At 37.0% G+C, this 15875-nt stretch overlaps 1 protein-coding gene and 1 long non-coding RNA gene across 2 annotated transcripts; one reads left to right on the plus strand and one right to left on the minus strand.

The window, feature by feature from the left end:
- Positions 1-2750: 2750 nt before the first annotated feature.
- LOC126791145 (60S acidic ribosomal protein P3) lies at positions 2751-3713 on the minus strand. The gene is made up of 2 exons (XM_050517551.1): positions 3464-3713; positions 2751-3071 (listed from the first exon to the last, which is right to left on the minus strand). Exons 1-2 carry the CDS (start codon positions 3659-3661, stop codon positions 2907-2909), a joined length of 363 nt encoding a protein of 120 aa, XP_050373508.1. The 5' UTR covers positions 3662-3713; the 3' UTR covers positions 2751-2906.
- A 9950-nt stretch (positions 3714-13663) lies between these two features.
- On the plus strand, positions 13664-15323 carry LOC126792539 (uncharacterized). Its single transcript, XR_007671927.1, has 3 exons — positions 13664-13814; positions 14135-14199; positions 15200-15323. It is a non-coding gene; the product is annotated as an uncharacterized LOC126792539 (long non-coding RNA).
- The last annotated feature ends 552 nt before the right edge of the window (positions 15324-15875 follow it).

Here is a 15875-nt window from a genome sequence, read left to right on the forward strand (position 1 = left end):
ATTAGCTTCAAGTAGATTTCTATTTTAACTTACTGGTGCCTAGTTGATAAAATTCTGGCAAGAGATCATTTATCAGTTGTCATTAATTACTGAGTTTGGTCGTCGCCAGACCCCAAAAACAAAATAGCATTTTTTTGGTGATGCAAGCTAAGATTTGGGAAAGATGATGATTCGCTAACAACAAGGGGCTAGGGTGAAGTGGCAGAATGCACGCAGGTTCGATTCCATCTACAAAGGTTGCTAACCTTGCTGTAAGCTCTTTATACATATTATGCTGAAACAAGCTAGAGATCGATATATGTATCTCTAAAAGAAAAATATATTCGATTACATCCGGATGTTGTTGCTTACACATGTTTGATTCAAGGAGTCTGCAATATAGGCAGGTGGCAACAAGCTGCGAGATTTTTGAATGAGATGTTGAGTAAAGGTATTTTTCCCAATGTACACACCTTCAGTGTCTTGGTTGATACCTACTGTAAGGATGTGATGGTCGTGGAAACTGAAAGAGTGGTACAAATGATGATTCAAAGAGGTATTCAGCCTAACACGATCACATACAGTTCGCTTATGGACGGTTACGGTTTGCGAGGCTAAATGAATGAGGCCAAGAAAGTCTTTGATCTAAGGGTAGGAAGGGCTGTATGGTTAATGTTCATAGTTGCAGCATACTGATAAACGGATATTGCAAGAGTTAAAGGGTTGATCAGGCTTACAAGATTTTCAAGGAAATGACTTGTTGGGAGCTTGTTCCAAACACTTACTTTTAACACTCTTATTGACGGTTTCTACAAAGCAGGGAGGATAGAAGAGGCAGAAAGGTTGTTATCAGATATGCAACGTGGTGGCCAACTTCCAGATGTTTGAATTGATGCTGTTATACTTGATGGCATGTGTAACAATCAACAACTTTCTACAGCACTGGAATTGCTTAGAAGATGGAAGGCAAGAAGTTGGAACTAAATATTGTTATTTACAATATTATCATCGAAGGCTTATGCAAAGCTGGGAAAATGATTCTGCAATAGATATCTTCTGTGTTTTGTCGTCAAAAGGAGTACAGCCTGATATGAGGACAATCAATATATTGATTCATGGATTTTGTAAAGGAGGCTTGTTAAGTAAAGCAGAAGATTTGCTTAGGGATATGGAAGAGAAAGGCTTTTCTCCTGATGGCTGTAGTTATAATGTACTCGTCCGGCGTTTTATCAATAATAATGAGGCATCAAGGGCTAAAGGATATATTCGAGAAATGCGTAAGAACAGTTACTTTGCAGATACATGGCACAACATTGTTAACTTTCGAATTGATCTTGTCTGAGGATAGAGAAGTTTCTACTTTGCTGACATTGTTAAAGAATTCATGGTAAAGTTCATCTGAATATTTGAAAAAGAACTTTCCTGGTACAACATGAATTCTTGAACCTGCTGATCCTTTTTTTTCTTTTTCTGACCAAAGAAGAGTTGTGGTGTTACTTGCTAGCTCAGGATTTAAAAGCACAGTGCTATTTTCTGGTTTCTATCTAATTCTATCTTTATTTTTTTTCATTCATCTCCTCTTGTATATGGAGAGGAACGTTCAAAGTTCCACCACCAGAGAGGATTTAGGTGTTACTTGTATGTGCATGTATATAATTATGATAATCTCAAAATATTTAGTTGCTGGGAACCGGCATATCTGAAGAATTACAGCATTGTCGTTCAACTGGTACACAAACAAAAACTGACACTGTAAATATTCCTGTTTTCTAGTTCATATGTCTTAAATATGTCCTAAAGGCAATTGTGATTCAATTCTAGTTTATCTAGCAACTTCACATAAACAAGGACACAAAGAAAACTGAAATGAAGACAGAGCTTGAATTTATCAAAATAATACATGAGTTCCCTTTGGCACGTTGTACAGATACTCTATATTGATTCCAGGGTACCTAATTTTTGAGGTAGGTTCTGTCAAAGCCAAAGAAGTCCACAATATATCAACTCCTGCATTTTCTAGGCATAGCAGGAAACTTCAAGACAGAATTCTGTCTTTTTTGACAAAAGAAATTATTAACTATGATATATCTACAGTTCCAGAGGCCAAGATGAATGGACTGACTGAAACAGTCCGGGGAGTTCAACTCTCCAGAAATTGGAGGAAACCATTATATTCAAGTACACAGGAAAAATATGTAGCAATTGATGCAGGGTTTTAAAGATAATTTAGTCTCCCATCTTGACTAGGAAGAGAACAGCAATGGCAAAACGAAAAGCTACTCCAATTAGATGGACTACGGAAACAATCAAACCGTGCAACAAACAACAGAGCCTGTTTCCCAACCAACTTCTCATTCATCACTTGTCAAGTCAGATTCAGATTAAAGTCCCAAATTCCACATAACACAAAACTACAAGAGCGTTATGATCTGCAGTTCAAACCGTAGATTATTTATTTTGAAAATTAGGAAAGATATCCACCAAGCACAAATCAAGTTACTTCGCAAATAACAGTAAGAGTAATTTGATTCTTCAAATCTCATTACTCAAAAATATTCCCACCTCTCCTTCCAAGTACCTTTAACTTGGCTACACTAAAATGTAATCGTCAAGCATCTGACTCTGGACTCTTGGGTAGTGCAATTCTTGTCGAATACACTGCTGCTTTGGATTCATGGGCTTATAGCACAACTATTTGTTGAAATGAGTAATGATGCATATCGAGCATAAGATGAAGCAGAACAAAAGGAACATTAAAACATATGAAAATCTGAAACAAGTCAACAACACGTTCAATACTATCATTTAAAGATAGTGCATCCAATTGTCAAACATAAACGACCACAACAAAACTGAGCAATTCACAATAATCCAACACTAGGTGCAAAATTGAACAGCAAGCCTAGACAAACTACAACTTATACGACTTAATCAAAGAGGGAGAATCCCATGTCATCATCACTCTCCTCCTTCTCTTCCTTCTTCTCCTCAGCTGCTGGAGCCTCGGCAGCTGCAGATGCACCGCCTGCTGGGGCTGCTGCAGCAGCACCTCCAACAAAGGCACCACCGCCGCCGCCGCCACCAATGATCACCTGGTGTAACAAAGCTCAAAGTTCAAAATATATTCCACAACACACCCAGCTATCAAACAGGCATAAAAAACAAGCTAGCATCACCTAGCAATCAATTGTTTTAACATGTCAGCTTAAATTTCTAACCGATCACATCTGCACCATTATTGAGAACCATAGCCGAATACAACCTAATCACAATAGGGGAAGGTGCTCCCTATCTGAGCAACAGTTTCGGCAAACTTAACTGGCATCCTAATCCTAAACCAAACACGGTCTTTGTTTTACAATCAAATCATAGCCGTAGCTTATTTCAATGCCAACCACGCATTGAATCATCAAATTAGTTTTACAAATCCAATACAAGACGAATTGGAGGAATCAAAGTTTTGGATTGGGATAAGATGAAGGACCTGGAAGACAGCAGAGGAAGGAGTGACGGGGGAGTAGGAGCTCTGAACGCCGCCGGAGCTGTCAGAAGAGAGAGCAGCCTGGACGAGCTTCCTCTGAAGTTCATACGAAGAAGGAGCACAGGCCTCAAGATCGCCCTCGTATTGCTTGGCACTCCATTCTCCTCCTGAGCTCTTGACGACGAAGGTGAAAACTCCCATGGCGAATTTAGAGATCGGGCTGCGTTTTCAATCTGGGTAGAAGATACATGGAGACTGGAGTCTCTGATGTGTTCGTCTTTTTATACGGGGCAGAAACCCTAATTCTGGCTATGGAAAAGACGTCTTTGGCCTTATTCTCTTCACGTTAATTACTCTCCGACTTGATCACGGTAATTAAATTGAAGGAAAGTAATTAATCCTCTGTTTTCTTACTTTTACTCGTAGGAATAAGATTAATAATTTCATATATTGATCGAGGTCTCCTACTTACCTAAAAAGGAATTTGCGATTTATATACTCTACAATATGATAGATTTCACATGTAAAATTCCGGCAAGAAAATCTGCCAAATCCAACATGCACCAAAGTCTAAACTCTAAAGGGACGTTAGCAACACTTAAAACAAGTAGGACCAATATGTTAAGTCTCTCAGAAATCAAACATAATAAGTCCCTCTTGCCTTCATCAACAAGAATTTCTTTGCAGTCAAACAACAATGGAATGAGCAGGTATAAAAGACTAACATGGACTGGATGTTCATATTTGAGTTTGATCATGTAAAAGATCAACTCTCCTAGGATTACTAGCACTGAATAAACCTCTAGAACCCATGGCAACTTGCCCCAAACCAGATTTTCATCTTCATCAACCAAGTTGTTTCTCTTCAGTGACCTCTTTAGCTCTCAAATTGCAAGAGAAAAAGTAAAGAATGTCGTTGCTATTGCCCCATTCGTAATTTTAGGATTATGCTTATTTGCATGAAACTCCAACTAGCTGAGAAACACTTCCAAGCCAAACTTGACTCTAAAAATCACTCAATCTACCTAATTTTGTTCCTCTCCAAGCTTCTCATTGTTATGGTCAATCTTCCCTTTGTCATTTTGAGCAGCTAGCTCTATGAACTTTTTAATAGTAGTGTCCTTATCAACACCCTATTTTTGGACTTCAATTGTCAATTCATTCACTTGTTTCACCTTGTCTTCCATTTCATCCTTCAACTCTACAATTTCCTTTTTAAATCCATTCTGAGCGACGTCCCTTTCCTCCACCTTTGCAATCGTATCCTTCAACTTATTCTCCAACCCTGCAATCTCATCCTTCTAGATATTCACAACAGTATTCATTTTATCCTTCATTTCCTTCAATTCTGCAATCACTTTCTTCTGGATATTAACAATCAATGTTTTAAAAGGCTAAGGCGTAGCTGAGGCATTCGAAAGAGCCTCCTCGTTGAGGCAAAAGGCGTAAGCCTTATGAATAAAATCTCTATTGTTGTGCATTCATTAGTCTTATACATATATAATGATTTGTAACCAAAATAAACATGAGAAATTGTCATTCGTTTATAACAAATACATATCAAAACTATGCAATTCATCCAAAATCACATTGTATAACATAAATCCATATATCAAAGTACTAACTAGTCTTGAGATATAAAAAAAAAACATTGTTTCAACTAACTTCAAGCTTCAAAATTGTCATCATCATTAATTAGACTATCACCATCCAACACCTCCAACACCAACACCTCATCGAGGCTTACAGAGGTTGGGAGAAGAGTTAACGCAAGAAACAAAGACGATGAAGTCCTTTTAAAGTCTCAAAAAATCTTAAAACCCTAAACATGCATTGTTAAAAAAAATGTTGTCTATTCATAGAAAAACAATTTGAGCCTAGCAACGCCTAGGAAACCAGTGCTAAGGCATTTTTGCTTGCACCTTTATGCCTTTAGGTACGACGTTCTTTTAAAAAACATGTTCACAATGGAATTCAATTTATCCTTCACCTTCTCTAATCCTACAATCTCATCCTTTTAGATATGCATAATGGTGTTCAGTTTATCCTTCACCTGCTCCAGTCCTGTAATCTCATCTTTTTAGATATTCACAATGATATCATTATCCTCCACCAACTTTAAATTCTTACGCTCCAACCCACTCACAACGACTTTCTTCTCAAATCCAAGCCTTGAAACCTTATCTTGTAGCCTTTGGAACTCTACTGGCATTTGAAGCTTCAATTTTTTTTCTGGAGAGCAATATATGAGTGTTAAAATTAGTATAATGTACATATGAAAAACATGAAAAATCAATACTAAATTGTGAAGATTAACTCAAAGCGAAACAGAACTACTATAAAAGGTATTGACATGTGAATATAGTATATAATGCATATCTAAAAAATGAAAAAGCAGTATTCAACGGTGAAAATCAACTTGAAGCGAAACAACAGTACTATACCATACATAAAATTGAAGAGAAGGTTCACTACAAATATAGACAGACCATGAAATAAAGTACACTTGTTTTCATAGCAACTCTTGACAAAGTAAACATAGAGAAATCATAATCTATATTGATAAGGATGAACTGTCCATTTCTTATACTCTTTAAGAGACTATCAATTGCATAACTTAGTTTTAAATTCTATCTAGTGAAAGATAATCTTGAAGAACAATAGCATACAAAGACTATCATTTGTATACTAAATTTGGAAAAGTGCTCAATGCACATAAAAAATCTAAGGAAAGAAACACTAAATTCGAACAACTTTGCTGTTTTCATAAACAAAATCGTTACTCAAACAAATCTTCACAAATACTAAAGTCTAATTCATTGAAAACTGAGTCGTACATGCTTCTAGCCGATGATTGAACAGTTCAAGTTGGACAACATTAGTATCAAACAAGTAACAAAGCAAGAGCAGGATCTTGAGTTCTTCCTTAGGCATTATGATGAGAACAATAACAAGCTGTTCAGGATTAGAGATGTTGAGCTACGAATAGAATCGACTACTGTTCAGAAGTTGTTCCATCTGCCTAGAGCAGGGCATGTGATTGAGGACTTGTCATCCATGTTGGGAAAAGTATCTAATTATTTCCCATTTGCTGATAAAGAGACCATTAAATGAGTTTTGATGGCGGATGAACTGAAAAGAGAGTTGCGCAAGCCAAAGAAGAAGCATGGTGCATCAAAGATAACATCGTTGATAATGATGTACTTGTTGACGGTCTTCTTCTTCTCCAAATCTTGCACTCATCTTGATCAGAAGCTCATATTGGTGTGTGAAGACTTGGTAGAAATTAACACATACAACTTGTCTTAGGTGGTCATCAATGCTTTACACAATGGAATCAAGAAGTATACACCGTTGATGTCACAACCCTGAAATTTCAATTGATAAAAAAAAAATCGAATGAAGTCATGAAAACTCTAAAACAATCTCAAGTATAATGAAATCATCTTATAGCAACAGTGTATCGAAACTGAGTTCACAGTACGACTCAGTCGACTTGAATAATACATAACCAGTTTATATTTCAAGTATTATAACAATTGGAAATGTAAAATTCACTCAATCCTCACCACAAACAGAAGAAAGAAATCTTCAACAATCTTCAGAGTAAGCCATCAGAATCTGCTAATCCCCACCTGCAGAACTATCCCCTACACCATTGAATTGGTGCACCGAGATTGTAAACACAAATCTGGTAAGTTTTTCAGCCCGTATGAGTAAATCAACATTATAACATACATCGCATACAAATGAAAAATAACTGATAATATTTAAAGGCAAGTGTGCTCATGAGACACTGGACAACCCATCTGGTTGCCCAATATTATTTCAAAAATATGTGTACTCATGAGATATTGGGCAACCCATATGTTACCCAATATCATTTAAAAATATGGGTACTCATGAGACCTTGACAACCTATCTGTTACCCCTCATGCAGTACACTGACAGACACTCGGTAACACATCTGGTTACCCAAAATCATTTAAAATATGGGTACTCATGAGACCTAGGTACCCATATGTTACTTCTTATGCAGTACACCGACAGACACTGGGCAACCCATCTGCTACCCAATATCATTCAAAAACATGGGTACTAATGAGACCCAGGCAACCCATCTGTTACGCCTCATGCAGTACACCGGCTGACAGACTAGAGCTCTAACTGATCGTAACCGACACCCGGCAAGGCTTGGTTCCGATTTAATGTCAAAAACGTCCGAAGACCAGAAAACGTTTTAACAAAACTCAATGTTAAAACCACGTACAATATAACAATCAACACATATTTATGTACACAACCAAGTGACTCTTGTACAACAATATAAATATAGTCACCACAATATAATCTCATATTTGAATTAAAAACCGTAACATTATATAATATAACAACTCATATATATGTATCGTATTTACCATTTTTGTACACATACACAACCCACTATATTATATAGATGTCACAATTCACTCTTTTAAGAAATCGTAAATATGAGTTACCGCCAAGGGTAGACTTCTCATAGTGAGATTTACTCACTTTATTTCCTACGTGCAACTTCAACGACACCGAGGGTGATTCCCTCAATTGTTTCGTCGGTCACCTTATAGCATAACAATGTGCTTAGAAAACGATACGTAAAATCACATGCGATGATTCATTACAGCTGATCAACTGCGCGTGAGCTTGCTTGCGGCCACAAATTCCACCCCTCTTCCCCCCTGTTTCCTTCTATGGCCTAAAGCTGTCTCTCCGCCGCCCCACTTCCCCCCACGCGCTGCCACAGACGGCGGCACGCGCACTACGCCCACCTCCGCCCAAACTTCCTCAAATCCACAAACATCCAACAATAAAAATGTAGATCACAAGGAGGGAAACACACTTGTACCTGCGTCGCAACCCAGATTGCCAGAAAATGGTTGGAAAGTCGCCGGAAAGCTTCGGCAGCTCCAAGCTTGTCTCCGTTGTTAAAACCTCCGATTTTGAGCTCCAAATTAATGATAAATCCAGCTAGGATATCGAAATCAAGAAGATATGGTTCGGAACTCACCAGCGACAAAGCTTGAATCGGCGACAGAAGTTGCAGAAATCTTCGATCGTCGGTGTGGCTTCTCGGTGGTGATGGGGGTGCGTCACCTCCACGGGTTGGAGCAGCAGGTCGTGCGCTCCTTGTGAGTCCGGCAGTGAAGGCCACGGTGGCCGGAGGTGGGAGATCGGCAATGGTGAATTTGATGAAGGAGGGTCGAGGGAGGGAGAGAGAGCTGCCGGGGGGGGGGGGGTTTGTTTTGGGAAATTAAGTTTTCCCCAAAAAATTCCTTTCATACATTTCTGAATTTGGAAACCAACTTCTGTTGATAATAATTTTCACATATGACGTCTGATTAAGGTGTGTCACATGTCCACGAACTCGTATCAACAACCTCTACAATTTCTGTGAAGGAAGTTTTAGGAGATGAGTGACATAATAAAAGTCGACTCTTGAGCCAAAGAAACGTAACGTTTTTTAACTTAAATTTCCGAAATCAGTTTCGTTTCGCAAGATATAGACGAGAAGGCGTAAAAATGCGATTTCTCAAATTACCAAGCTTAATAATCTACAAAAATTATATGAATTAATCTTGAAAATTCCGGGTATTACAGTTGAGGTCGCAAATTTACAATGGATGTACAACATTGATACTTTACTGGTTCCTTGAGCACACAAGGGTGAGGGGAAGGATATCAGGGAGAGAGAACTTCAGACCAACCTTTGGGCTTTGGAATATAAGGGAGATTCTCTCTGCCGAAGAATGGAAGAAAAACCCTACCTTGAACAGAAATTATAAGCTATGTTACAGAAGAAGCTAGAGTTACTCGTACCAAAATTTATGCAAACTTTGTTGCTTGTTTTCACCTATAATTGATCAACAAATGATAGTGTTAAAGAACAATGTTTATATCTAAAACTAAACCAAATCTTGATCATGCATACTCAAAAAAGCGTAGAATTAACAATGACGGAGAGAGAGACAAACCTAAATTACTCCCCTTTAAATTTCTCACTGAATTCTCGAACTGATTGTAGAATAAGAAATAAACAATACAAAATATGAGGATTTGTGTAAGACTTCTTAGAATTATGCAAGAAATTAAAGGAACTTGAAGGACAAGCAGAGAGAGAGAGAGAGAGAGAGAGAGAGAGAGAGAGAGAGAGAGAGAGAGAGAGAGAGAGAGAGAGAGAGAGAGAGAGAGAGAGAGAGAGAGAGTTCTACCTTGATTCCTCAGTAGATTTTTCTCAAAATTATTGAGCTGATTCTTGAAATTGTAGAATGATAATTGCACGTTTTCTAACTTGGAATGAAATTGAATATTGATTCTGGATGGGGAGAATTTCATCGGCTACTAAGAGCATCTCCAACAACTTCTTTTAAAATTTTCTATTATAGAGGATGAAAACACCAAATCTCTAAAAAAAAATAGGCGTCAACTCTAACAACTCCTCTATTCTACTGTATAAAATTAAATACAAATATGTATAATTAAATGAAAATTGATAGATCGTTAATTAAAACGTCTATAATAAACCCTGTAAAACATCATCGTTAGTATAGAATAAGCAAAGATCGTTCATTCCGGGGAATTGAAGGGAACTCTAAAATTTTAATGTTAACAAATAATAGGGGTTTGAGATTGATTATTAACTACTAAAATAAAACCTAAATTACTATTTACATGATCAACTTCTCTTTAACAAACTTAAACCAAATTTACCACTGCACCACATAATTACAAGTTCGAACCTATCATGCATTCTAAATCGACCAATTACATTCTTTTTAGACACCAATACAATTAGAGCCTTAGGGGATCATCTAATCATGCAAGATTCCAATTAACATTTAGATTGACTTAGGTCATAATCTAAATTTGCATGCAATCGAGTTCAATAACACTTCGAGTAGAAATCAAACAAGATTACATTTAAGCACCAAATCTTTGTTAGAGACATGTTTCATGTATGGCGTCACCCACCATGGTTTTACATGTAAATTTTCAGAATTTTTACCACTTTTAATCAACACAAAACCGAACCTACTTAGGGCATGATTCGATTTGTGTCAATATGGTTGATGAATCCAGCACTCAAATACAATCTTAGGGACTGCATCCAAGCACTAAATTCATATGCACATATCTAAAATTTATCTAAAAGTATGAGAAAGATGATTAGAACACAACAATAGAAATACAAACTCAATAATTATAGGAAACCATCAATTCGACAACGATAAAAAAATCCAATAAAACAATCTGAAAATTTCGATTCTTAATACAAAACAAGAATCTCACACAAACATCATATTACAATCTTCATAGACAAAGTATTGTAGAAAATCAAAAACGAACAAACCCATGGAGATGAGTTGTGAGAATCACACGTTGTAGGAACCTTGGAGGTGTGTCTTTAATGGTGATTTCGGTGGAGATGGAATTGTATATGGGGGAAAACGGCTTGCTGTTTTGGTGAAGGATGTTTGAGGTAGTAGTTTGGTAGAGTTTTAGCTCTTGAATGTAAAAGATAATTGATATTATTTGAGAGGTGAAGCCATGTATATATAGAGTAAAGAGGGAGGGTAGGCTTGGTTTGAACTTGCCTCTTTCTTCCTATTATAATGTCATGTTTTAATCCCTTAAATCATGCCATGCTTTATTCCCTAAATCATGTCATGTTTTATTCCTTAAATCATGCCATATTTTATTCTTTTAATGATCATCTTCTAGCTTTTAGGTTACATATGCATGGCTCCATCTCTCTTCTTTTTACTTAATTAAACTTCACATTTATTTCTTCCTTCTTCTTTTCTTTTTCCCACGGCAATGACTCAATCTCTTAATTCTCTCCACTTTTTTTATCTCTTCTATTTAATTGTTGCATGACTTGTTGATGATAGGACTCCATGTGCATGAGTTCTCCTTGTTTTCCTCTAGTATTATCTCTTAAATCCAATCTGAAAATAAGAAAATAAAATCATGAGTAAGAGATAATTAGTTTCGAAACCTAACAAGGATTTCTAGTGCAAGAAGGACTCTCAAAATATCGTCAATGTGACCAAAATGTAGAAATATGAAGACTCCTAATCCAACTAGGTTTTCTAGTCCTACTCAAACTAGGACTCTAGACCAATTTTGCGTTTGTAACTTATGTAAGTACAAAAATGCATCCAATACCGCCCAAGACTCTTACTACAACTCAATGACTCAATAGTATAACAATAAAGGCTAAGTAAAGTACAAATGGGGTAAAAGCATGTTAAGAACATCACACAAAGTACTCCTATCAAAAATCAAATTGAATCTCATAATGCCATAATTTATACCAAGACCAAAGAAGGAGTGATAAATCATTCCCTTTTTTGGGTTATTTTTTAGGATGAAGATTGAACTTTTTTTGGTAAAAAATAAAGTTTTAGAGATTGTTTTCAAAATTATATAGGTTTTGAAAATTCTACGAATATAAAGATTATGTTTCTCTCTCCTCTCACTTTCTCTATTATAGATGACGGTTTAGATGAGTTGTTTGAGCTCAATATTGATGTTTTTCCTCTATAATAGAGATTATTTGGGTTTTAGAGGAGCTGTTGGAAATGCTCTAACACATCAAGGAATTAGATTTAATGTGAGTACCATCTCCTCATCAGGAATAGATTCCTAAAAAACCCCCTAACTTAATACCCAAGGGGGGAAGTGGGTATCAGAATCAATTCCTTCATCAGTTCGGGTATCAATTTTTGTTACCAAACCTACCCTAATGTAATTAAAAATATTTCTAAATTATCCAATCCAAATTGAGAATATATATATGAATAGTATTGTTAAAACATAATAAACAACCACATATATTCTACAGAATACTTAATATCACTTCTTCTCTTTCTCTAATAATAATCTCCAATTTTGTTCTTTTATTTACATATTATATGATCGATAGGTGAAATATAGTTAGAATTAGATTTGTCTTATTGGGTGCTAAAGGAAATAAAAATTGGTGTAGTGACCTTTATATGTCATTTACTAGTAAAAATTCATGTAGCATAGTAGCACTATTGGTAAGTAGAAGAAATACAAGACTTCATATATAGGGGTATTGTAGTAATCAAATTAATTTAAATTCGGATTCTGATAGTACGTAAACAATATTAATTGTAATTAGTATTGTTTATGTTTTTAATTCCATGTTATAAGTAAATAATTCAAGAAAATTAAAATCTCCACATCCAAATCTATTATGTCTCCTATTCCTAATAAGTTCCATTACAAGTTAGTAAACGTGCCAAAAATGAAACAAAACAGAGAAGAGAAATTGTGTAAGCCTCACTGAATATTAAGTAAGAAATCAAAGAAACTTGAAGAACAAGGTGAGAATTTGAGAGAGAGAGAGAGAGAGAGAGAGAGAGAAAGAGAGAGTTTCCGGTTTATAGGGGGAATGAGAAGTTGATAAAATTAGTCCATTTCCTTATGTGTGACCAGTTGGCCTTTTTGTCCCATTGTGTTACCATCTATTATCTTACCTGAATCATTTTGCATGCATGCGTCTCTCTCCTAAGTAAGTCGTAATGTAATAACCCGAATTTCGGTTTTCATTTCTTGTAATTTCATGGAGATTAATGAAATGATATTTTGGTTATATCCATATTCTACAACTTCTAAATAGCTTTCGTTCAAAGTAGAATTGTGTTCGTAAATCAAAACGTGTGATTCGATTAAATTCAATTGACTCAAGAGTTGACTTTTGATCCGTCACTCGTTTTCGAAAACTTCATTCACGAAAATTGATACGAGTTCGTAGACACGCGACACGCTTTGATCAGAAGCCGCATAAGTGAGATATTTTTATTTGGAGTCTGACTTGGAAGAGGTATAAATACAGGGGGTGAAATTTGGAAACTAAAAATTAGATGTTTCATTTGGTTTCAGCCGAGTCTCTCTCCTCCTCCTAAAACTCCCACCGCCTCTTTTCTTCATCAAATCCCAGATTTCATTCTTTCCCCCGATTCCTCATTTCTAGCCACCATAGCCTTCGCCACTGGATACATTGGCACCACGCCAACGTCTCTTTCAACATACCCAAGAATATCATTGCGCCACCACTTGTGTCAGGAGCTACAACGCCTAGCAGATCCGGCAGTGAACAACACCGTCGTTGCAGGCTGCTGTGTCGCCGGCAGGAGGGAGCTTGGGGTCTTGCTTACTTCGTCCTTGAAATTGCATAAGGTTGAGTGAGGAGCTGGGTAACATTTCTGTGCCACAGCTGCAGTTCGGCAAGGGAGGTGACAGAAGCCTTCCGGCGGCCCAACTGTAATCTTGACCGTTATTTTGAGTAAGGAATTCCATCTTATCATTTGGTTGCTGTTGAGTTTGAGTTGGTGGAGGTTTGTGAGTGTTTTAATTAGTTAAGTTTTGGGTAGTTCCAAAAGTAGAGTCGTTGTTAAGGTGAGATGTGGGTTTCGTTTTGGAATGGAAGTTCCAATGTCAAGTTTAATTGACACGTTAGGGTGGTTAAGGAGTTTAGGATGGTGTAAGGGAGTTTGGCTTGTGTTTGACTTTAGGATCTAAGTGAGGGTCCTAAGGAGGTTGAGAATTCTTGTGAGTCGATTTTACTCTATTCGTTTATTACTAAGTGAGGCTTTTGTCACTTAGGTGATTGAAGGAGAAAAACGAGTAAATTTCACGTGACGTGGTGAGAAGTTGCAAGCGGAGTTAAGGTAAATAAACCTCACGTTTGTCTAGTTATTTTTGGCGGTAACTAGACGTGTGAACTTACATTTTATATATTTTTACTTATTGTGTGATTGAAATATAAATATGTATATATTTGATGATTTATATACTTATATCTAAATGGTAATAGGATATGCATATATTTATCACTAAGTATATAAAGTTACTATATTTGCGAAATATATTATGTATTTTTAGTTGGTTTTCATTGAATTGTGGAGAATGAGACCGAAGAGGAATAAAATATACCTCTCGGTAATTTAGATGGAATACTTGTATAGTCAAAGTGCTTATATGTTGTGTAGCCGGAAGGAAAGAAAATGTACATTCCGGCGTTATTATATTGTGTGGCCGGGAGGGAAGAAAATGTACCTTCCCGCCTTATTGATTTATATTGTTGTTTTGTGGTTATCAGAATGGAAGAAAATGTACCTTCCGGTATGATTGTTGTGTGCGTGGCTTTGTGGGTTGTGGTATTGTGTTTGTGGCGGCCCTTTTGAGACAAGATTTTGTGTGAGTTGTTCTGCCTTATTGGCGAAAGAAAATGAATACATATGATTTAGCTTTAGTGGTGGCCCAAGTGAAAAAATGTATTTCAATGTTCTGCCTTTGTGGCGGCCTTACTGGCGTAGGCATATGTCAGAACCACTCCTTGGCCAGTTGTGGGGATGATCATCTAGAGCTCTAGTATTATTACCAATCTTCTGGGTGTGATTTGAGGCCGCATTAACCCAGAATGTTTTGCATGTATTGCGATATGATTGTGAATTGTGATTATACTTGTATTGCGATATGTGGCGTTTGTTGTGACATTGATTGCGAGTTTGACGTTGTTAGTGTTGTGATGATAATGTTATTTTATATATATTTCTAAGTTACGAAATATGTTACATTATCCTTGAGTATTTCTTTTAGTTTACTCATACCAACTTTATAGCTGATCAAGTTTGTGTTTACAATCATGGTGTACCATTATTGGTGCAGGGAGTAGTATTGCAGGTACTTCGCTGTAGTAGAGGTGGAAGGAGTGAGCAGCGTAACAACAGAGTGTTGTTTTCACTTCTGTTCATTTTCCTATTTTACTGTGTAATTACGTTTTGCTACAGTTTGCAATTTAAGTGTAGTTAAACTTGGAAAAAATATTCAACTGATGTAACGTAATTTTATTTATTGAAGTTATATTAGAGTGTTAGCATCCATAAATTCGAAATTTTACTGTTTTGAATTTAGGGATGTTACACGTAATCTATCGATCGCTACTAAGAGTCGTTATAGCTACAGCCGTCATTTATGTCACAAGGAAAACTTGTTTACCAACTATAAGAGCTTCTCGTCTATGGATGTTCGCACGGTGCAGATTTGACGATTCCGGCCACCGGCGAGGCGCAACAACGGCGCCGACCAGCATAGCCGCACTCCCCTCCTCCCGGCATTCATGTCTGTGCCAACCGGAATCTCGAAATTTCAAATTTCTGGGCACCGTGCAGAGATTTTGAGATTTCGGCCGCCATAGGCCGGCGCTGCAGCTCCCGGCCGGCACAGACAGGAGCGCCGGGAGGAAGGGAGTGCGGCTGTGCTAGTCGGCGCGTCGCTGTACGGTGAGGACGTCCGCAGCTGAGAAATTTTGTACCAACTATTAACTTTCTGCCAAGATACTTGC

Source organism: Argentina anserina, chromosome 4 (assembly GCF_933775445.1).
Source record: "Argentina anserina chromosome 4, drPotAnse1.1, whole genome shotgun sequence".
Classification (NCBI taxonomy): domain Eukaryota; kingdom Viridiplantae; phylum Streptophyta; class Magnoliopsida; order Rosales; family Rosaceae; genus Argentina; species Argentina anserina.

Excerpts from the sequence above, each read along its gene's own strand:
- LOC126791145 (XM_050517551.1), bottom strand. The coding sequence starts at position 3,661 with ATGGGAGTTTTCACCTTCGTCGTCAAGAGCTCAGGAGGAGAATGGAGT. Across the intron at positions 3,072-3,463 it reads CTTCCTCTGCTGTCTTCCAG|GTGATCATTGGTGGCGGCGG; the intron begins GTCCTTCATCTT and ends TTGTTACACCAG.